The sequence below is a fragment of the Arvicanthis niloticus genome, chromosome X (genome assembly GCF_011762505.2).
Source record: "Arvicanthis niloticus isolate mArvNil1 chromosome X, mArvNil1.pat.X, whole genome shotgun sequence".
NCBI classification, from domain to species: Eukaryota; Metazoa; Chordata; class Mammalia; order Rodentia; family Muridae; genus Arvicanthis; species Arvicanthis niloticus.
Genome location: NC_047679.1, coordinates 125,392,251 through 125,414,025, shown reverse-complemented (window position 1 = coordinate 125,414,025; position 21,775 = coordinate 125,392,251). Strand labels below are relative to the sequence as shown.

The 21,775-nt window shown below is 42.2% G+C and overlaps 1 protein-coding gene across 2 annotated transcripts; it reads left to right on the top strand.

Annotated features, from left to right (window-relative positions):
* The first annotated feature begins 293 nt into the window (after positions 1 to 293).
* Positions 294 to 21,531, top strand: Ids (iduronate 2-sulfatase). Of its 2 annotated transcripts, none has more exons than XM_034485125.1 (9): positions 294 to 665; positions 1,517 to 1,653; positions 2,435 to 2,612; positions 4,333 to 4,421; positions 5,411 to 5,611; positions 7,157 to 7,327; positions 12,955 to 13,081; positions 15,029 to 15,202; positions 18,270 to 21,531. In XM_034485125.1, exons 1-9 carry the CDS (start codon positions 563 to 565, stop codon positions 18,740 to 18,742), a joined length of 1,653 nt encoding a protein of 550 aa, XP_034341016.1. In that variant the 5' UTR covers positions 294 to 562; the 3' UTR covers positions 18,743 to 21,531. The 2 variants fall into 2 exon arrangements, with proteins under 2 accessions (XP_034341016.1, XP_076774613.1); XM_076918498.1 differs by having other exon boundaries at positions 324 to 491.
* The last annotated feature ends 244 nt before the right edge of the window (positions 21,532 to 21,775 follow it).

The window sequence follows — 21,775 nt, the reverse complement described above, 5'->3', positions numbered from 1 at the left end:
GGTATAAAATGGAAGTTTGCAAAGGGCTTCTTTGGAGAATGGACTGGAAAATTAACATGTATAGAGGATATAAGGGCAGTGCAGGAGTTCCAGGTACAAGGCACAGAACTATCAAAGGCAAAGAGGCAAAAAGCTAGTTCATTAGCAAAACCTTTGGAACATCGAGCCTCCAGTCACCACTGTCTACTGTAAAACATACGCTGGGACAGCCACAGCAGCAGTGTTTCCGGTTAAGGTTCCGCCCACTGTGACTGATCCTGCACAGACTTCCGGCGCCATCAGGCTCCACCCCCAGAAGGAGGAGCAGAAGAGAGTTGCGCAAGCGCGTTCACCCTCCGGCCAGTGCCTGGGCCTTTGGGCCCGAGGCGGTGGTGGTGGTGGTGTCGCGCAGTCTTCTGATTGCTTCTGTGGTGGTGGTGGTGGCGACAGCGGCGGCGGCAGCAGCGGTGGCAGCGGCAGCAGTGGCGGCGGCGGCGGCGGCGGCGGAGGTGGTGGGTACAGCTTCCTAATGGTCCCGCTGTAGGCTGACGCCACATTCTAGCAAGGCTGCGCAGAGGCAGAAATGTCGCCGCCGCCGCCGCCTACCTGGCTCCAGCTTAGCTTCAGCTTCTTGCTAGGTTCCTTCTGCATCGCCCTGGAGTCCACAACGCACAACTCCGCTACAGGTGCCAATTCCTTGTTCCTTGCCTTTTTCAGCCTTGTCTCTGTCCCGGTTAATTTTTCTTCTTCCATCCATTCTATCTTCTTTTTTCATCCTTCCTTCATCCCTTTCCCCCACATTTTCACTCCTCCCCATCCTCTATCCATCTTTCCTACCTTCCTTCTATTCAGCCCGAATTTATCTTTCATTCATCCATTCCTCCTTCCTACCCCTCCCCATCCTTTCATGTTTTTTCCATCATCTTTTTTCATTAATTTTTGAGGATTTCATAAATGCATTTTATAACATCCCCACTGCTCATTCCCAACTTCATTCGCTTTTTTTGATTTTATAACCCCGAGTCCAGTTTGTACTGACTGCCCATATACACATGGGTGGGGAGCCATCCACTGACGCAGACTTCATCTCTCTTAACAGTTCTTTCCTCTCCATCTGCCCATTTTCCTTTTTTACCCTTCCTTCCACTCCCCCTTTCCTTTCTGCTTCTTGTCTTCTATCCACCCTTCCTTCATTTTATCATCTATTTATCTTTTCATCTGTCTTCTATTCCTTCCTTCATTTTATCATCTATTTATCTTTTCATCTGTCTTCTATTCCTTCCTTCATTCTTTGATCCGCCTCCCATCTCTGTCTCTGCCTTTGTCTCTTCTTCACCTAGATATGGGGACATGACTGAAATATAAGACCCTCACCTTGGATTAGGGCTTTTGTGTACTCCAATCCCACCCTTGTGACCCCTTTTCTGCATGGACTGTTAAGGGTCAGGGGCTAGTTTTGATCCTCTCATTGCCCTAGGGAGGGGGGATTTCAATGTCAGTGCATGTGATATAACCAAAGCCCCTCCCTCCTGTGCAGATGCTTTGAATATCCTTCTAATCATCGTGGATGATCTCCGCCCCTCTCTGGGCTGTTATGGAGATAAACTAGTGAGGTCCCCAAACATTGACCAGCTGGCATCCCATAGCATTCTGTTTCAGAATGCCTTTGCTCAGGTATGTCTCAGACCTTTAGATGCGGGTATATGCCTCTTTCTGTATACACATTAGGGAGATGCGTGTTGCTGCTCTAGAGACCTTGAAAGAGGAAAGCAGAGCTTAGAAAATTATACCATTTTAATTACATGCAAGTATTAAGGTCAGTTCTAGGTTGAGGACGGGGGATGGGATAGCAGGGTTCCAAGCAGGGGAAATGGGGAAAGGGGATGACATCTGAAATGTAAATAAGTAAAATATCCAATAAAAAAAGGAAAGGAAAAAAAAGAAAGAAAATGAAGGCCTAGGCAAGCCTGGTCTCCACTGACAAGGAAGGTTGCATTTGCAGGGTTTCCCCTTTTCCTTGGGTGGAGACAATGCCGTGGCCCTAACATGCTTAAGACAGGCTTGGCTAGCTTTCAGCTAGAAACAGGAATTGACGGGAGCTAAAAAAGCCAAACTATGGGTCTGCCAACTGGCTATGAGTCAGTCCCTATCCATGACAGTTGTCCTCTCTGAACCCCTTTTTCAGGGCTACTCTTCTAGAGCATCACCCTTTCTGGGTACCTAAGAAAACACATACAATTGCTGTTTTGAGTGCCTTCTTACTGTCTTCCTTTGCTGGGAAGACAGCAGTCTCTAGTACCTGGGTGAGGCCCACATCCCACGGGTTGGCTTTGACATCTACATGACTCAGCTGCCAGGCTGTTGCTGAGGATCTGGGGAGGTTGCTTAGTTACCTTGAAGACTGCAGACACATTTGGCTGTGACGTTGTTGACATTTGCTTCTGCTCCCTAACAGCAAGCAGTGTGTGCACCAAGTCGAGTGTCCTTCCTCACTGGGAGGAGGCCTGATACCACCCGCCTGTATGACTTCAATTCCTACTGGAGGATACACTCTGGAAATTTTTCCACCATCCCCCAATACTTCAAAGAGAATGGCTACGTGACCATGTCGGTTGGGAAAGTCTTTCACCCTGGTACTGTTCAATTACTAAAGCCTAGGCTCTCTGTTTCTGTGCCTGAATACTGGGTTGGGACTATCCTTGTAGTGAGTGGTCTTTCCTCTGACAGGCTTAGGTAACTTGTGTTCACTGATGCCATTCTATGAAAAACAACAAAACAAAACAAAACAAAACATTTCATTAACCTAGTTTCATGTTCACATTCTAAATGAAAAAGAATAGAAATAAACTGGTTTCCTTTTAGAAGTTGGACTGATGTCGTCAGACTCATGTAGCTGCTGTTGGAGAGGCAGGTTTGGTATCAGTTCAACTCTGGGCCTGACCTCAGGGTGATTCTTAAAACTCTGGGCCTTGCAGGATGCCCATCTGTAAAGTTTGGGGGTGAGGCAACTTCATCTGAGGACCTCAAATGGCCACAGGTACTGTGTGTACTTGATGTCCAAGTATGGGCTACAGCTTGGGGAAAGCTACTGCATTCTCTGTGAGTAATGTCAGAAAGAGGAAGTCAGCTGGCTGTCAAAGTCTGACTTTGAATACTAACTGATAAAGTAGTTATTTACTTCCTAAATGAAGCATAAACAACACTTTAAAACAGATAATAGGATCACATGATTTCTTGATTTCGAGAATTTTAAGAAACCGAAGAATGTAGATGAGTAATTGCACCACCCTGAGGAAAGCTGTGTTTAATGTGGCAAACAAAAAAATCCTTGTTTTTCTGGACATAGTATTTTTCTGATTTGTGGTTATGTTAGTTTTATAATTTTACACCATGAGTGATAGTAAATATTTCCCATTATATTACACTCCTCAAAATTTCATTTTTAATGACAGCATAGTAGTCTGGCATAACAATCAGGCTTCAGGCTTTTCACTGATGTAAGCATCTGTGGAAGCAGACTTGACTTCACTGGGAAATAGCATTAGGGATGTGGGCATCTGGTCATGGTCTAAGTGCTGCCACTTCTTAGCCACGTGGCTGACTTTGGCTAATAGTTTATCTTCTTCTTTGAGTCTCACATTCCTTATCTGTGATGCTGGGGCTGTAGTTTTCTTGATGTCCAACCAAGGGAGCATGCTAGTGGGAGCATCCATGTGTGTTCAAATGCTAGAGCTGTGGACATGATGGTACTTCTCACCAAAGGAGATAGCATGGGTGTCTCCAAGAGCTCTTTGTACATCATTATAACCAACAGGCTCAGGAACTTTCTTCTGGAACCTAGGTGGCAGTCCAGGTTGAAAATAGCAGTCAATTTTTAAAAAGCAGGCCCAGTCTTGAAAATAATCTGTCAGAAATCATATTGTGTGGCTGAAAGCTGATTATCAGTTGAACTTCCTAGTTGGTACAGCATGGCTTGCCTGAGGACATCTGGAGGGAAGTGAGTATTTTCTAGAGAAGAGATTATTATACTTTGGGAAGTGAAACCAAGCAAGGCCTGTCTGCTGTTCCTTGATCTCTTCCTGATGAATAGATTTAGGGATAAGGTTCTCTGTTTCTTACAGATTGCTAACTTCCAAGGCTTAGTAATTGGGAAGTTAGATGCTCATTACTAAAATCATGGGCAATTGATCTTAATGGAAACATTATCTATCTTGAGGTTCTGATTCTATAGGTGAGGAAACTGAGGCCCAAAGAGGGGAGGAGCTACTTGCATAGTTGTTCAATTTTAATTTGGTAGTAGGGTATTGAAAGATCTTTCATATTTTATTTAATAATTTTCTTTTCCCCTTTAAGGTATATCTTCTAATCACAGTGATGATTATCCATATAGCTGGTCTTTTCCACCTTATCATCCATCCTCAGAGAAGTATGAAAACACTAAGGTAGGTCTGTACAAGGGCCAAGGAAGCACTGTCTTGTCTAGCAAATGAACTATTAAATATATTGCACTTTCTTCTAAGCTGGTTATGCTATGTTTGTAGCTTTTACTTTTAGTGATGTCTTATAGAGGCAAGCATTAGTGTCTTTAGTGATTGCTTTGATGAGCATAATGAGTACCTTTTTGTGAGGTTAATTTGTTTTACAATGTTTTACTACATGGCCTAGACAGGCTGGTTTGGAACTTTCTCTGAAGCCCAGGCCTGGCCTCAGACTTGGAATCCTCTTGTCTCAGCTTCCCTCATGCTGCTGGAATTAGAGGCATAGGCCACCACACCTGGCTGATTGGGGTATTTCTCATTCTAAAACCTTATGTTGGGTCATGGTCACAGCTCACTCAGTAATGTACTCACTCTGGAAGCATGAGGATCCAAGCTCAATTCCTAGTACCCATCAAGAAGCCGGTGTTGGGGACACAAGCAGCTCCCTGTAGCTTGCTGCCCAGCCGGCCTCAGAACACAAGATGAGTAGCTTTTGAGGGACAACTGAGGTTGACCTCTGCTTTTCGTGTACACTCCTACATGTGCAGTGGCACTCACATAAACATGTACACATACACAGGTAATGAATTTAAACCTTGACTTTAAGCAGTAGTATGATCAGTTCACTTAATGGAATTGTGATACTCACTCTGGATAAAGTTCTGTGCTAAGGATCGTATCCTTTTGATATCCTTTTGATGTTTTATTTGGGTATCCTTTAATTAGTTATGGTCTGGAGATACAATTCACAGCAGTAAACTGAGTGTCGTGTGGCTTTTGCCCCATCTGGAGAGAGGACAAATCCTTTGCTGATTCAGTTCTGCTTTCAATATTGCTGTTCACTGAGTGACTTTAACATGAGGGCTGGTGCTGTTCATTCAGCGTATATCTGTCAGGATTTCTGTTTATTGAATTTAATAGAATGTTATGTATTTTGTTGTATTTTTTGAAAGACATGTAAGGGACAAGATGGAAAACTCCACGCCAACCTGCTTTGTCCTGTGGATGTGGCAGATGTGCCTGAGGGTACCTTGCCTGACAAACAGAGCACAGAAGAAGCCATTCGATTGTTGGAAAAGATGAAAACATCAGTCAGTCCTTTCTTCCTGGCGGTTGGGTATCACAAGCCACACATCCCCTTCAGATACCCCAAGGTAGAGCTGCTACTATATCTGTATTAATTATTCATCAGAGAGGCATTTGCATATTGAAGGTGTTCATAACCTACCAGGATGCCTGATGCTTACTAGTGTACTTGGAATGATGGTAATCATAGTTCAAAACCAAGAGGTACTCTTAGGACATGTAAAGAGTTTTGGAGGAAGCCGGTTGGTGGTGGTGCATGGAGGCAGGCAGATGTCTGTGAGTTCAAGGCCAGTCTAGTCTACATAGAAGGTTCCACAACCATGCTACACAGGGAAACCTTGTCTTGAAAGATACCAAAAAACCAAAAAGAATCTTGTAAGAAATGAGAAATATCCTCCACTGGGGGTGTGCTTTTTTTGTTTGAACTCATCATGTACATGGGATTACACAATGATGTTGTACAGAGGTGATGCAAAGCCACCAGGAGCCAAATGGGATGAATGCTCTTTGGAAGATAATCTCAGGAAACCTGAAGCCCTCTTTCCCAACTGTCAGTCCTCCCTAAGGCTGTAACATTAGACTCCATGGGCACAGGAGACAGAATTGCTTATGGCTACTTCAAATCTATGCTTCTCTATATCATTTAGAATGTATAATCCTTTTTAATAATTGTTTCCAGGTTTTCTCTGCTTTCTTTTTTCTGGGCCTGAGTAGTGCAGTATTTTCACTTTAAAAAGAATATCTCTTAGTTATAAGTGAGAGTACAGACTGGGAAGTATACCCTTTGATGTTGTAGGCTTCTTAGATGAACCTTGTAGATTTTGCCCTCATAGCAGGAGCTCTCTGCATCTTTGGAAAAAAGCTTGTGACATCCAGCCTCTTCTGCTTCCATGTAGAAAAGAGTTCACAAAGCTGTCTAGCTTGCAAGCCTTTCAGAAGTCTGCTTATAATACTGGCCCTTGTCTAGAAACTAGGAACCTTGATTTGGGAGTGCCTAAGTAGTTTTGGCACACATGGTACATGCTGAATCACTGATTTTCTTATGGAAGCCTAAAATTTTATGGTCGAGGCAGGATGGCTACATGATGAGACCTGCATCAAAACTAGGTGCTGCAGTTTTATTGAGCTTCACCATTGGCAGCATTTTCCATGTACTGTCTTTCATCTGGCTGGGACAGTATGTGCATGGGAAATTCCAGGAAAAGGACTCTGAAGCTGGTCATTGGTTTTCTCCAGATTTTCCTTCACTGTTTTTTTCCTGATTGGGTTTGAAATCTTTACACTCTAGTAAATGGGGCCTTTTGCTAAGTCCTGTGAGTTCTCCTGACTCACTAAAGCTTCGGGAGGTTTTGGGAACCCACTGTGCTTCACACCCGCCTTTGTATGTTGGAAGTAAGGTGGGAAGCAGGAGGAGAGAACAGTTGTTGCTGTAATTGTCAGAGACATGTTTTTGGATTTTGTTGCTTTCAGATCTATAAGACATAGAGCAGGTGAGGCAGGTAAGTACCTAGGAAGCAAACACCAAGGAAATGGATTAGAGGCTTTCAGAAAACACAACCTTGTGCTTTTACCAAATAACTAGCAACATTGTGGCTTTGTATGTTTTGTCCTAGGAATTTCAGAAGTTGTATCCCTTGGAAAACATAACCCTGGCTCCTGATCCCCATGTTCCTGACAGCCTACCACCTGTAGCCTACAGCCCCTGGATGGACATCAGGGAGCGGGAAGATGTCCAAGCCTTAAACATCAGTGTTCCCTATGGACCAATTCCTGAGGATTTTCAGGTACTAGTGGTATGCTTGGGGGATATGTCAGGCACTGATTGTGTTACCATTGGTGAGGCAACTTTTAAGTTCAACGCCAGCCTGTTGAAATAATGAGCTCAAGGCCAGTTTGGACTAAATAGTAAGATCTTGTTTCAAAAAGACAAAACAAACAAAACCCTTCCTTATGATTTTTTTCTGAGCTGTGTATTTCTATTAATATTTATGGACATGGGAAGTGCTGCGCAGATCAAGTTTCCTTACTAGTACCTTAGCTTCCTAAGAAGGTAGCAGTTAGACTTGCTATATAAGCAGGCACAGGGATTGGATGTAGTTTGGGTGACCACCCCCCCCCCCCCAGCCCATGAGGAATTAATATTGGTCTCAGTTGGGATGTTTGTAGTTATGTAGAAGCCCAGGATCCTTTGTTTGATGGTGCTTTCATTTCCTCTGTGGGAAAGCCTAAAGTGCACCTGGCACTCTTGGGGTGACTTGAGTGAGCTGAGCTTTGGTACAGAGGTAGGTGGAGTATCATGGCCAGTGCTGTCAGCTGCGATATGTGATATCTCTTTGCTCTCAGTTAGTCATTCAGTTATGTTGGGTCCTTTCCTCATCCCTCAGCCTTTCTCTGGTGAGTAAAACAGACATGCAGAGCCATATTCTTTCTGAAGTCTTAGGACATAAGTGCTGAAGCAGGTCGTAGTGACTAAAAGAGTCTGTTCCTGGCACTGTCTGTATCTGATTTGCTAGGCAGACTTGTTAAATGTACAGAGTTCTGGCCCACCTATGCATATGGACCCTCCCTCTCTCCCTCCCTCCCTACTTTTTTTTTCTCTCTCTCTCTCTTGCTTGCTCTCTCTCTCTCTCTCTCTCTCTCTCTCTCTCCATTTCCCTTCCTATTTTCTTCTTGTTTTATTTTTTGCAGTACTATTGGTTGAACCTAGGGCCTCACATACATTCGGCAAGTACCCTACTACTGAACTATTCCGGCCCTAGAGCTGAAGATGAGGCCAAAGAAACCACATTTCCTTAGAAAGCGTATCAGATTGTTGTGATGCACTCAGTAGTTTGACAACCAAACTACTGAGTTAGTAGAATAGATTTTAAAATGTATAATAGATACATATAATAGAGAATAATAATAATAATAGAGAATAGATTTTAAAATGAAGCAAGTCTAACACTTAAATGTATCTCGTTCATTGTCCAAAGCTCTTTGGCCCCGAGTTTGCACAGCCAAAGATCAGGGTGAGGTATGTAAATTCCTCACAACTGTGTGATTCCTGAGTTTGAAATGGCAAGTAGAGAGCTTGGAAAGCAACACGTGGGCCATGTTGCCAACTAACTTCCTATTTCTGCCTTGTTGTCTGACAACAAGATGGTTTGAACTGCAGCTTTAGGCCTATACCTATTTCATTAGTGACAGGGAGTTAAAATGCCCCTCTATAATAGACTAGGTGCCAGGGAGGGCTCTAAGCATTTGCATGTTCTGGCTGGATGAAAACCTCAATGTTGTTAGATAAAGAAACTGCTCTGCAACTTGGTGGGACATGGAGCTGGTGCCAAGTGGAGCTGCTTTAGCCCCATGGACCTAGAACTTCAAACTTCCATGCTTGCTTTTGTCTGTTCACAAGTTTTGTTTTAACTTTTGTTGTTGTTTTACTTACGTGACATTCTCGTTACCTTTCTTCCCACTGTGTCTTGGGAGGGAGGCCCTATAGCCTGACTCTCCTTGTTCTTACGTTCTTCTCAGCACAGTTGTTGCATTTGCAGTATTCTAATCATGAGGCAGTCCAGCTGTGAGAACTGCTGGAGAGAATCTCTGGAGCTGCTAAGCATAGGCTCTCAGCTGCCCAGTGGAGTTCTTTGCTTGTTTGGTGAGGCCTATTCCTACTGATGTTCTCTGCAGCATCTTTTTCTGCTCATGTCCCTTTATACCATGTCTCATACATCTGCTATGTTCTCTCTTCTTCTATTTGCTTCTCTGCTCCATCAACTACTGTTGGAAGGTAATGAAGTGTACCCTATTCTGGCTATATCCATGATCTTCCTGGTCTGTTTGTTTGACATCTTTCTCTGCATGGGCTTTTGTCTCCCTGGATCACTAAGAGTTCTCACTGTGGCAGACATTGACTTTGTTGGCAAATTCTATCTTTTAAGTCTCTGCCCCACCCAAGCTTGGTGCCACTTTCTCTAATCTAACCTAAGCTGTCCAACTCCTGGGCTTCCTTGTCAACCTTTCTGCTCTTCTTCTATTTCAGCATGCATAACAAAGCCCTCCTATACTTCCCACTTAGTGTTGGGTTAATGGTGGGGGTCCCGCAGCTGCCCCTCTATGGGGCTAGGGTAGCTCAGGGAGGCAGGACGGGAGGGAAGTTTCACTGTGCTCATCCCACATTGGTGCCAGGTGGGAGTCGGGCTTTGTGAAGCAGCAGGATCTTGGTCCGGGGTTGGGGGGGACAGTCTGGTCTGGGAGGGGGAGTGGGAGCTAGCTGGGTGGGAGGTCCCCGGGCCTGCAGGGGGGCCTGGGAATGACTGTTTCTTAGGCTCTTGGGTACCCAGTTGTTGCTGGAAGCCACAAAAGAGCTGAGAACAGAAGTGGGGGCCCACGGGGTGGACTGGCCCAGGGCCAAAGGGGTGAGGGGAAGAGAAGCTCCAGCTGTGCCCCACGGGGAGAGTCCTTGGCTTGTCTCTGTGGTTTGGCTGAGCTTGTCACAGGCAGCTGGCTTGGGTTGGTGATCACCGTGGCTGGGAACACAGAGAGGTCATCTGTGGTAGATTAGACAGCGGCTCTGTAGGTGAAGGCCTGTTCCATTGTTCCTCATGGTGAATCCGGTGAAAAGAAGCAGTCCATGGTTTTAAGGCTTTTATTGTCATGGCGGAAAGTAGATGAGAAACCGTACCCTGTTTGAGGACGGGCCTAAGGTTAAATACCTTTTGCAGGGAGGAGTGTCTGGGAAGGAAAGCTTAATTGGCTAAGCCCTTGTGGCCTTTAGGTACCTCATTAATATGGAGCTCTGTCTTGAGCCTACGTGGACTGTGGTCACGCCTTCTACCTGTGGAGGGGCTAGTAGAGGCATTGTCCTTACTTGGCTAAAAGACACAAATCTATGGAGGGCTGCAGCCTTGTGTCAGGAGCCTGGAGTCTGGGGGCATGGTGAAACACCTGCTGTCCCTTAGGGTCACCTGTGGTCCCTCCTGGGGCCCTTAGGATTGCCTGGGGTCTCCGGGGGTTTCTAGCCTGTGCTCAACCAGAAACCGGGCTGCCTTTTAAAGTCCTATACTTAGGTATTGTTCCCTGATCAATTTCAGCCCCTCCCCCCCCCCAATTGGCCAGTCTTCCCATTCTACCTGGTTAGCCTGTTGTTAGATTGATCCAGAAATTATTCCTTCAGCCTAGGCATCTCTCCTGAGTTTCAGATACACATCTGACTTTCTGTGAGCCAGTCCCAGACAGATGATCATGGAGACCCCTGTTCTGTCCCACATGGCCAGGCCTCCACCCCTACTCTGCCTTTGCTCCTTCTCCACTCTGTCCCCTTCTATCACATGGTATCAAATCAGGCTGTTTTGTTGCCGACTGTGAACTTTTGTCACCCTTGGCTTTCTCATCTCCCTGTGACACTTTGTGCCTGTATGCATACCTGATTGATGTCCCCATGTTTCTCTTAGGTCTGCCCTGTTCTCTGAACACATCTTTCTGGACAACTGCAGTACATTTTGCTTTTTTAAATTTTTCTATTTATTTCTTTAGACAGGTTTTTACTATAGTCCCAGCTAAACAAAACTACATGATGATCCTGCTTCAGCTTTCCAAGTGCCAGGATTACAGGTCCATACACAGTACTTTTCCGCATTCTGAATTCTTCCTAGGTGCCAGCAATCGTCCTAGAATCTGCCCTGTGGTTGCCACAAGACTTTTGCTAACTTGTAGCCTATATTGTCTTACTTTTATGTCTTGAAAAAGCTTCTTGGTCTATAGCCTGGGACTTTTCCTCCTTTGAAGAGCTTCCAAGTCTATGTCATCTAAGCTGCTATTTCTTGTCTGCCTTCCTATGTCATTACATAGCTCTGAACGTACCCTGTTCTTCTGTAACTTCACTCTGTTGTATGCATAACTGTTGCTTTAGAGCATCTTGGCCACGTTTGGGTGATAGCCATGGGAACTCCTCTGAGAAGTCTTCCCTCATTTATCCAAACCAACTAACTTGAAGGCTCACTCCGTGTCTCAACCTTCGCCCTCCTGATATGTATGTTTACTTATTTATAGTTGTAGCTTTATTAGCTAGGTGGCTCAGCAGGTCTGAGGATTCTGCCTACTTTGTTGCTTTCTTTCTATGACTAACATAGGCAGGAAGTATCTTGATCCCTAAGAGAACTAAAAGTTCTCTATGCTCCAGACTGAAAAGTTTATTCACTAAAAACTACATGGAGGCAGAAATTCAGCATAATTCTTCTATAAGCATAGATGTTTGTCACAACGATAGGATGAAGGGACAAGTCTTATGACTGTCCTTATCCTAGCAGTGACAAGTAGCAGCTGACATGTCCATCTGATAAGGCAGGGGCCCTGAGGAAGGCAGAAGATGGAGCTGATCTTGTAAGTGGTTATCTTGCTTATTACTGCTTGAGGGTTAGTAGGAGAGGAAGAATAATCTTTTGCCTTAAGGGTTATAAGCAATAATAGAGGAATTAATCCAGGAAGGGCTTTTGGCCCCTTTATTTATGGGTATAGACTACCAGTTCCAACAGTCCTTTTGGGTTTAGTCCTTCATTGTTCTTGTTCTTCTGCCCATTGAGAGTTTGTTAGAAATGAGCTAACTTAACAGTGGTTCATGAAGTTAATCAATTTCCACTTCTTGCTAGGTAAGAAAGTGAACAGAGGAAAGGCTTACTCAGGGTCATTATTTGGGGTTAATTTGTGTCTCCCCCAAAAGATATATTGAACTGTTGAGGTCCTTAAACCTCAAATTATAGCCTGCTCTAAGATAAGATGTAGTCATACTAATCAAGTCCCTAATGCAACATGACTGTTTTCCTGATAAGAAAGGTATCAGGTAGGGAGGATAGTGACAGAAACAGATGGAGACAGCATACAATGATCACTGCAAGCCAGGGGATGCAGATACCTCTAGAACTTTCAGAGATGTTCCCTAAACCTTGATTTTGGACTTCTGATACCTGTGGCTGGGAGGGAATCCATTTCTAGTTTTTCAATCACCTGTGGCTTGGAATTGAGCTGAGTAGTTTCTTTGGCATACCCCTGATCAGAGAATGTGGGGCTCTGGGTATACAAGCATTAAGTGATCATTTTCTGTTTACATGTTCATTTCTAGGGGCTGTCCAGAATGTGCAGAGTAGACAGAAAGGAACAGTAAATTGCATCCATTTGCCATGATCTGTATCCTAAAGTAAAAGCTTATTAAATTTCAAACACGTCAGTTTGGTTCTGCAGATTGTTGGTCTGGCCTCTGTAGGCAAAGGGCTGCAGACAGTAGGAAAAGGAACATTAGGTTTACACTAAGAACAGCATCAGTCAATAAATGGAGATTTTGGGATTAGGAGAAATGCTTGTTCAGGTAGCTATTCATTTTGTATGCTAAGGTAATTAAAATTGTTCTCATTTTTGTAATTGTTTTCATTTGCAGCGGAAAATCCGCCAGAGCTACTTTGCTTCTGTGTCATATCTGGATACTCAGGTTGGGCATCTTTTGAGTACTTTGGATGATCTTCGTCTAGCCCACAACACAATTATTGCTTTCACATCTGATCACGGTAAGCATTTTGTAGTGCACTGGTGAATTGAATATCTCAGTATCCTGCAAAGGACACTTTGAAAAATTCCCATGTGCATAGGGGTGCTCTGAGTCCAGGATCATGGGGTGCTTTTAGGAGGAACTTAGTTGTTTGTGGACCTCCATCTTGGATATGTGAGAATGGAGGGAGGTACTGCATTTTAGTTGTTTGTGAGAGAGGATTTTTTGTCTCTCTTAACATTTTAAAAATGTTTTATTATTTTTAAATTATGTATATACCTCTGTGTTGGTGTGTGTACATGAGAACAGTGCCTGCAGATGACAAAAGAGGGCTTCAGACCCTCTGATGCTGGAGCCATAGACAGTTGTGAACTGTCTGATATCGGTGCTAGGACTCAACTTCGGTCCTCTGGAAGGGCAGGAAGTTCTCTGAACTGCTGAGCCATCTCTCCAGTCCCAATTTATTTTCTCTCTCTCTCTCTCTCTCTCTCTCTCTCTCTCTCTCTCTCTCTTTCTCTCTCTCTGTGTGTGTGTGTGTGTGTAAGTAAGTATCTGCTATGTGTGCAGAGACCAGCTGGAATGGAATTTCAGGCAGTTGTGACTCATCTGACATAGGTACTGGGAACTGAACTCAGTCCTTTGGAAGAGCAACGAGCACTTTACCCACTGAGCTATTTGTCTAGCATCATGACCACAGTCTCTTAATGGCTGTGGCACTCGTTTGTAGCTCCAGCATGATCTAGAGACTGAAGAGGGAAAGTTGCAGGCAAAAGTCAGCAAACGTGACTGTGAGAAATAAACTACAGGTGTATGCCCTCAGTTCACTCAAGCTTTTGGTAGTTGGTAGTTTTACAACATGAAATTCTCCACAGACAATCATTATCCCACACTTTTGTCTTTAAAGTATGCTCATATATAAGCAGGTTGAGGATTCCCAACCTGTAGTATTTACACTATCTTTTGGACTGGGGCCTTTAAATGAATGCTAAGGATTTCTTTTTCTTGCTTGGAGCTGAAAATTTGTATTATTATTATTTTTTGTCTTCACATATGAATGTATGTGATAAGTCTTGTAAAAGATCAAGATAGAGGCTGGAGAAATGGCTCAGTGTTTAAGAGCAGCGGCTGCTCTTCCCGAGGACCCGGGTTCAATTTCTAACTCCCACATGGCTGTCTCATAATTTTCTGTAGCTCTATTTCCAGGGGATCCTATACCCTCACAAAGAAACACATGCAGGCAAATCACCAATGTATATAAAATAAATAATAAAAAATCAAGATATCCTTGGTATTAAGAACCTGAAGCCCAGGGGCTGGAGAGATGGCTCATTAGTTAAGAGCACTGACTGCTCTTCCAGAAGTCTTGTGTTCAATTCCCAGCAACCACATGGTGGCTCACAACCATCTGTAATGAGATCTGTTGCCCTCTTCTGGTGTGTCTAAAGACAGCTACAGTATACTCACATACATTAAATAAATAAATAAATCTTGAAGAAATAAACAAAGGAACCTGAAGCCCCTGATAGAGGGCACAGTAGTGGAATGGCTGCCTTCCAGGTTTCTATCATCCAGGAAGAGTTGCTTAGTGCAGCTGAGTGGTAGAGCACGTGCCTAATAGGCACTAAAGTATGGACAACCTTGGCACAGGAAGCATGTATATTGGGAGCCTCTTGAAGCAGATAAAATTCAGTGTGTGAATTTATTACTTTTAAAAAGTATAGTTTTTTTTTTTTTCCAAAACTGTAGTTTAGGAGTTTAAGGTTGTCCCTTTTGAAAGTTTCTTTATGAACAGTTGTCTGCCTTTGCATTTATGTGAGTCACACTTTACAGTTCTAGAGGGATTGCCTTAAGTTATGAGGTTTAGTGTCCTCTGGTCTTTACACTGAGGAATAAAATGGTATCTAAAGTAAGCAAAGCATAGTATAATTACTCATTGTTTTATATTATGTGCCTTTTGATGGCCCAGGATGGGCCCTAGGTGAACACGGTGAATGGGCCAAATACAGCAACTTTGATGTCACTACCCGTGTACCCCTGATGTTCTATGTTCCTGGAAGGACAGCCCCACTTCCTGCAGCAGGCGAGAAGCTTTTTCCTTACCAGGACCCTTTTGGTACTGCCTCAGAATTGATGGATGCAGGTATAAACAGACAGCAGTAATAATGCCTAACAATGAGAGTACCTTTGCTTTGTATGTGAACTACCTTATCAGACAACAAGCTATCCCTTTTTGTGCTGTGTTGGAATTCATTCTTAATACTGTTTTTTTATGCATATATTTCTTAGCATCTCCCATGCTCTATGTTGGGAATACATGACAGAACCAGAGCTGACAGGAATGGCCACTGTACATGGGGACCTCTTGGGTACTCTAGGGGTTTAAAAGAGCATGTGACTTCCGGCGGTGGGAGGGCTGTTTAGAAGTGACAGCAGCATGTCAGACGTTAGAGGAAGTGGCTATAGACTGCTGGGACAAAGTCTGCCTAACACACAAGTGGAATATTTCATGTGCATGTTTTATATCTCCTGTTTTGGGGAGAGACTTTGCAGTTTTGGGGGAGTATTTTCAATTTTGGAGCCCATTGACCTACTAAAACAAGTTCAGTTAATTTGCTCTGTACTCCGCAGCAGTGAAGGGCATTTACTTTGATTTCAAAAACAGGTACTCTTCCTGCTTGTGTGAGGTGGCTGGTGTAGGTTCTCAAGAGTTGTATTCTGACTTTATCTGCTGTTCTTTATAGAGTGCTTTTCTGTGAACTGCGATATACCAGCTTGCCCCCTTTCAGGACTGGCTGGCCCCAGACTCCATCTTTACCACCTGAGACTTGCATTTTATGATCACTGCTGTGTAAATTGATCTCAGGTTTAGATCATCATTCTGGCCTTTCTGGAGTTTTGAGTTGCCTTATATCATCCAGCTTTTTGTGTTTTTGTTTTCTTTCTTCTTTTACACATGTTGCATGCTCTATGTTTCTTTCTAAACACCAAGAGAAAAGTTAAACACTTTCAAGGCGTATTTAATTATTTATTGTTGGGACAAATCTGGTAGGTAAGAGTCCTTTTTGAAACTTGTTGGAAGACACTAAATTAGAAATCCCTGTATTGTGGTGTCATTCAGTGTTTTCCAAATGTAATCTCTAGTCTTTGTCTTTTCTCTGAACCTCAATTTGTATTTCAAACAGTTTGTCCCACTTGGCTAGTCAGTCTGATGTGCCTAGAGCTAAACTCACACTGTGTCACCTTCATCCTTACCTTACACATTCATTTCCTTAGAAATGGCAGTTGTCACATAGGTCTCCAAACCAGAAAAAAAAAAAAAAAACCCAAAACTAAAAAACCAAAAAACCAACCAGCCAACCAATCAACAAACCAACCAATAAATACCTGTAGACAGAGACTTGTAATAATGGCTGCTCAGAGGCTGAGGTATGAAAATCACATGCTTAAAACATGTCTGAGATACAAAGTGAGGCCAGCCTCTGCAATTTAGTGAGAACTCACCTAAAAACAAAACCGAAACCACCACTCCCAAGCAGACCAAAACAAAACTGCATGCTCAGGGTGTAGTTCAGTGTTTGTCTAGCATGCCATTTCAATCTCTAGGTATGCATTGAATGCAAGGTTCAATTCCTGGTACTGAAAAAAGAATGTTCAGAGTCTTTTCAACTCATGTTTTTTTTCTTTATTTCATATGTGCTATGCAGTCTAGCAGCAAGCATAGTCCTCTCATTCAGAATCTGTCTCTGCCCATTCTCAGTCTCACTGCCACCAGCCTCCTGCTGTAGCAAGTTTCTGAAGTCTCCTTGCTTGTCCCTTGGTTCTCTAGAGTCTTCTTTCTCATAATATTGCAAGTAACCATTTTCAAACTCAAAGCAGAAATAGAGATATATCTCAGTGGTGGAGTTCATGTCTAGAATGGACTGAAGCCCTGGCTTCTATCCCTAGCACTGCAAAGATGAAAGTCAAAATGGAATATAAAACCTCCAATTACAGCCCTACCCAGGAGTCTCCTGTGCTCCCATCACACCGAGTAAATGTCTTCACAATGGACATCAAGGCCTTACATGACCCAATTGCCTCCTTGCGTCTTTGATTCCTCTTGACAAATAACCAGAGTAGTGTTTCTGTGCCAGTGTCCGAAAGTCTTAAGTCTCCTTGACTAGACTGAGTATAAACACTTTTTTTTCAGTGATGTACACATACTGTTCTCTACTTTCATAGTGATGTTTTTTTTGTATGAGAGACTTTTCCTATGGATATGCAGCTCACACATGCACACACATTTACTCCCCCAAGAAAGAGAACCCATGACACATCAAAGGAACAATTGTACCCAAGTCCAACTTAGTCAGTTAGTGAGTTTTATGGAGCTGCTAACGGGACTGCACGTCAGGGGCACCGATTACTCAGAAGCACCTGCATTGCTGAAAAGCCCACATTAACATACACAGTGTGTTATACACATAGAGTAGAATATTATCCGTTCTTCAAAAGGAAGGAAATTCTAGTGTATGCTATAGAATAGATGAACCTTGAGCACGTTATGTTAAGTGCAAATGAACCACAGAGGCACATAGGATTAAATACTATGTGAGAGCATTCACGTGAGCTATCTCTAGTAGTCAAATCCATAGTGCTAGGAAGTAGAATGAGTATTACCAGTTGATGGTAGTAGAAAAATGACTCCAATTTGGTTTGGTGATGGTGATGTTCTGAGGTAGTGGGGATAGAGCTATACAAGGAGTTGTAGAAGTGATGACGATGATGATACAATATGAATGCATGTATTGCCACTAAAACATAGTTAAGGTTGGAAAGTTCATGTTTTGTGTATTTTACCATGTTACAAGTAAAATATGGATCAAGTACAAACACTTAGAAATGAGTAATCTTCAACGGACTTTTACACAGTAGATAGAGCTTTAATTGATTACATGTGTCTGAAACAAGTATTTGGCTCTAAAATTTAAGTAGTTTAAAAATGCTTCTAGCTGGCCAGAAACATTGTAATTTTGCTTCCTGCTAGTCCATTGGATGGATGTCATAGTGAAGAGTAAAGTCCTGAAGTAGCACTTCTAAGCTGCTCTTATAAACAAATGCATGCTGTGTATGAAGATGACCTGGGGAACAGGCGCTGCTCAGACAGGCTTCTGCTTTTTCTGGCTTCTGTAGTGTACTACATGTAACTGTGCTGCTTCCTGTTTCAGGCAGGCACACCGAGGACCTCGTAGAACTTGTATCTCTCTTCCCCACGCTTGCTGGACTTGCAGGGCTGCCAGTTCCTCCTCGGTGCCCAGTCCCTTCTTTTCATGTTGAGCTGTGCAGAGAAGGCCAGAATCTACAGAAGCATTTGCAGCTCCATGACTTGGAAGAGGATCCATACTTGTTTGGTAATCCCCGGGAGTTGATTGCCTATAGTCAGTACCCCCGACCTGCAGATTTCCCTCAGTGGAATTCTGACAAGCCAAGCTTAAAAGATATTAAGGTCATGGGATACTCCATACGTACCATAGACTATAGGTATACTGTGTGGGTTGGCTTCAATCCTAGTGAATTTCTGGCTAACTTTTCTGATATCCATGCTGGGGAACTCTATTTTGTTGATTCTGACCCACTGCAGGATCACAATGTATATAATGACTCCCAACATGGAGGTCTTCCCGGCTCACTGAGACCTTGAGTTCTGCCAGCCTCAGAGGGTACATATGTGTCCCCTTCCCCTTCTGGATGGTGAAAGGAGGCATGAGACATGGTTATCTTTTCCTACCCATTGTATTAGACATAACCTGAATGGGAAACAATCAAAACATACATCAGCAAACTGGCCTAGGATTAAGTGGTAGACGGGCCTTTTCGTGTAGTCCTTAAATTAGAATTCACCATTGGATTTGGGCTAAGCTGAAACTTTTGTTTTAAAAGCTCCCATAGCTTCGTTACTACACAAGTACAAAGTGAACTAAGGTGTAATCATATCTTTATATCTAAAGACCATGCTAGCCAGACATAATATTGTACTCAAGAAATCATTTGTCTGTTGAATTTAGTGCATTTTAGATAGTAACCATGTCTTAAGTAGCCCAGTGTGTCAAGCATGTTAACATGGGATTCATTTCTTTCTCAAGTGTGAAATTCAAGTTGCTTCTAGAATTATTACTTAGTTTCTAAGACTACAGACTTTAGAATCCAAGGTAAAATACCCGTGTGATGGTCATTACATAATACATAATGCTTAGTAAAGTATAGTGAAAGTTAGGAAATTCACTTAACTATTTCAGTACTCTCTGGCCCAAATAACAATTTGTTAGTAAATACTACAGCTCTTGAACTCAGTGTCTATATGTTAAAACCTCTGTTATTCACAATGAAAGTATTTAAAATAGAACTAGTCCCATGATTTGAATTATTCAAAATTGTATTCATATTCCTATTTAGAGAATTACAGATATCCATGTGTCCTGGAGGCAGGAAGTGGTCTACTTTTTGCTAAAGAAAACATGTTTATGAAATGTAAATTATCTTGAGGCTTGTGAAAACTTTTCACTAATAGGGTATAAGTAATTTTAAGAATGTAGTTCTGTATTTCCTGAGTACGAAAGTAACTAGAATGGCATATAGTAATGATAAGGTTGTTTTATTACAGTCACTCTAACATGGTGAAAACTGCACAATTACCATAAGTCAACAGCTTTTTAAATAAACAGTCTATGTATTTGGTTTGTATTTAAATGAGTAATTTCAGTAATTTTCTTAAAAATGCCTCAGTGTCTCAAGGTAAATGTTTTTAAAACAAAAAATATAGCAAATAGCTATTAGATTAAATTACTATAATGTATTGAATTGTAACCAAAAAGTCAAGATACTACTTTGAAGTCGGTAAAATTTCAAAGACAGATTGTTGTTTTTACCAGTTGGCCTTATAGTAGAGTGGTGGATAGTCCATTTTTTTTCTGGAGCAATTAACTGTCTTGGCAATAGCAGTTTGTATTGCTAGTTTGGGATTGATGGTCCCATTCATCTTTTCTGATCCCCAGATTTATCTGTTGTCCAGAAACTGGCTTTTGCAGATGCTTTGCTCCCATCTTTCCTTGTTGCTCTCATAATGTCCACTCAGCATCATTTTTATAATTTAAAAGATTTCTGGTACGTTATAATTCACACTTAGAACCTTCCCATCATAGCAGACTGGACAGAGATGCCCTGGATTCAAGCTTGATGTGTTCACCCTGATTGGCAGGTTCCTACTGTCCTGCATTTGCCCACAATGCAAACTATATTTGGTTTAGGCATAGAGTAGGGAGTTTGCTATGGCCATCAGCTTCTTCCTTCCACTCTCATCACCATTGCCTCTGTCCTTTTCTTTCCTTCCCAAGAAATTTACCTCCCCTCCTTTTTCCTCCCCTGTTCCTTGAAGAATCCATGTGTCTTCCTAAAATCCCTCTTGACCCCTGCCCTTTAAGAACACCATCAGTGCCTACTAAGGGTCTAGAAAGACCTCCGCTGAGCAGTCAGAGTCTTCCCTGGCTCCACAATACCCCTTCCCTTGGCTGACTCTCCTTGCCAGTCCTTACCTTCCTGGTCCTTCAAGCCTTTGTCCCCTCTTCTTTGCTCCAACCCCTTCATGGCCATTCTTCATAGCCTGGCTTCCCTACCCACCTGCTTAGAGGCTGAGGCTGTCAGAACTCTCTAGACTGTATTATGGGGAGAAATGAACACATCTTGAAAATCTGGTGTTTGCTTTACATTTTAAAAGGCATTTTTTCCTCATTAGGAGTTTGATATGTTTAATTATACAAAAATTGGAAAGCAGAAATGCATTTAAAAGGCAAGAAAATGTCAGAATGCTTTATTCTAAGATTGCCATATCTTATCCTTTTGGGGGTATGAATGTTTTACATTTCTTGATCCTCTATTCTGTTTATAATACGTCTGTACTTATCTTCTTCTCTAAACATTTTGTATGGTTACTAGTGATTTTTGCATATATTTTATATTGCCTGTAATATATGTTATTACATAGATTTATTATAATTTTCTCAACCTTCTTTCAATTGTTAGAAATTTATGTTATTTCCAAATTTTCAGTATTACAAATGATGCTGTGATCAATTTTGTGAGTGTAGTGTTTTTCTGTATTTCAAACTATTCCCATAGGCTAGTTTCTCAGTGCCAAGTCATCAAAAACAGCTTCATTTTTTTTCACTCTTGCTATGATAGCATATTAATCTTAGAAAAGAAATTCAAAAGACCTATATTAAAAACTATAATACCAAAAAGGAAAGTCTGTAGTCCTATAATAATAGATGAAAGTTGTATTCTGCTTTGACGTCTGATTCTTTGCTGATTAATGACATGAACCATTATTCTCTCTAATAATAGTTGAGTAGTTGCATTTCCAGTTGTGTGACTTTGTGTGGTTATGTTATGGATCTTACCTTTTGATGTAATAAAGTAAATTGCTCTTTTCCTGTGTGACAGTTTTTCTGTATATTTGTTCTGAGCATAAAACAACTCCATTTGGGACCTGAATAAATATTCATTTTCCTTTGAAATTTTAGGGGTTCTTAATGTCTTTCCACCTAATTATAAGAGTAATGTATGCATATTATATGAAATGTTAAAAATGTAAAAAAAAAAATGGTGAATGTGTTTTGTCTGTGTGTGCCTGATGCTGTTGGAGGCCAGAACAAAGGGTTGAATCTCCTGGAACTGCAGT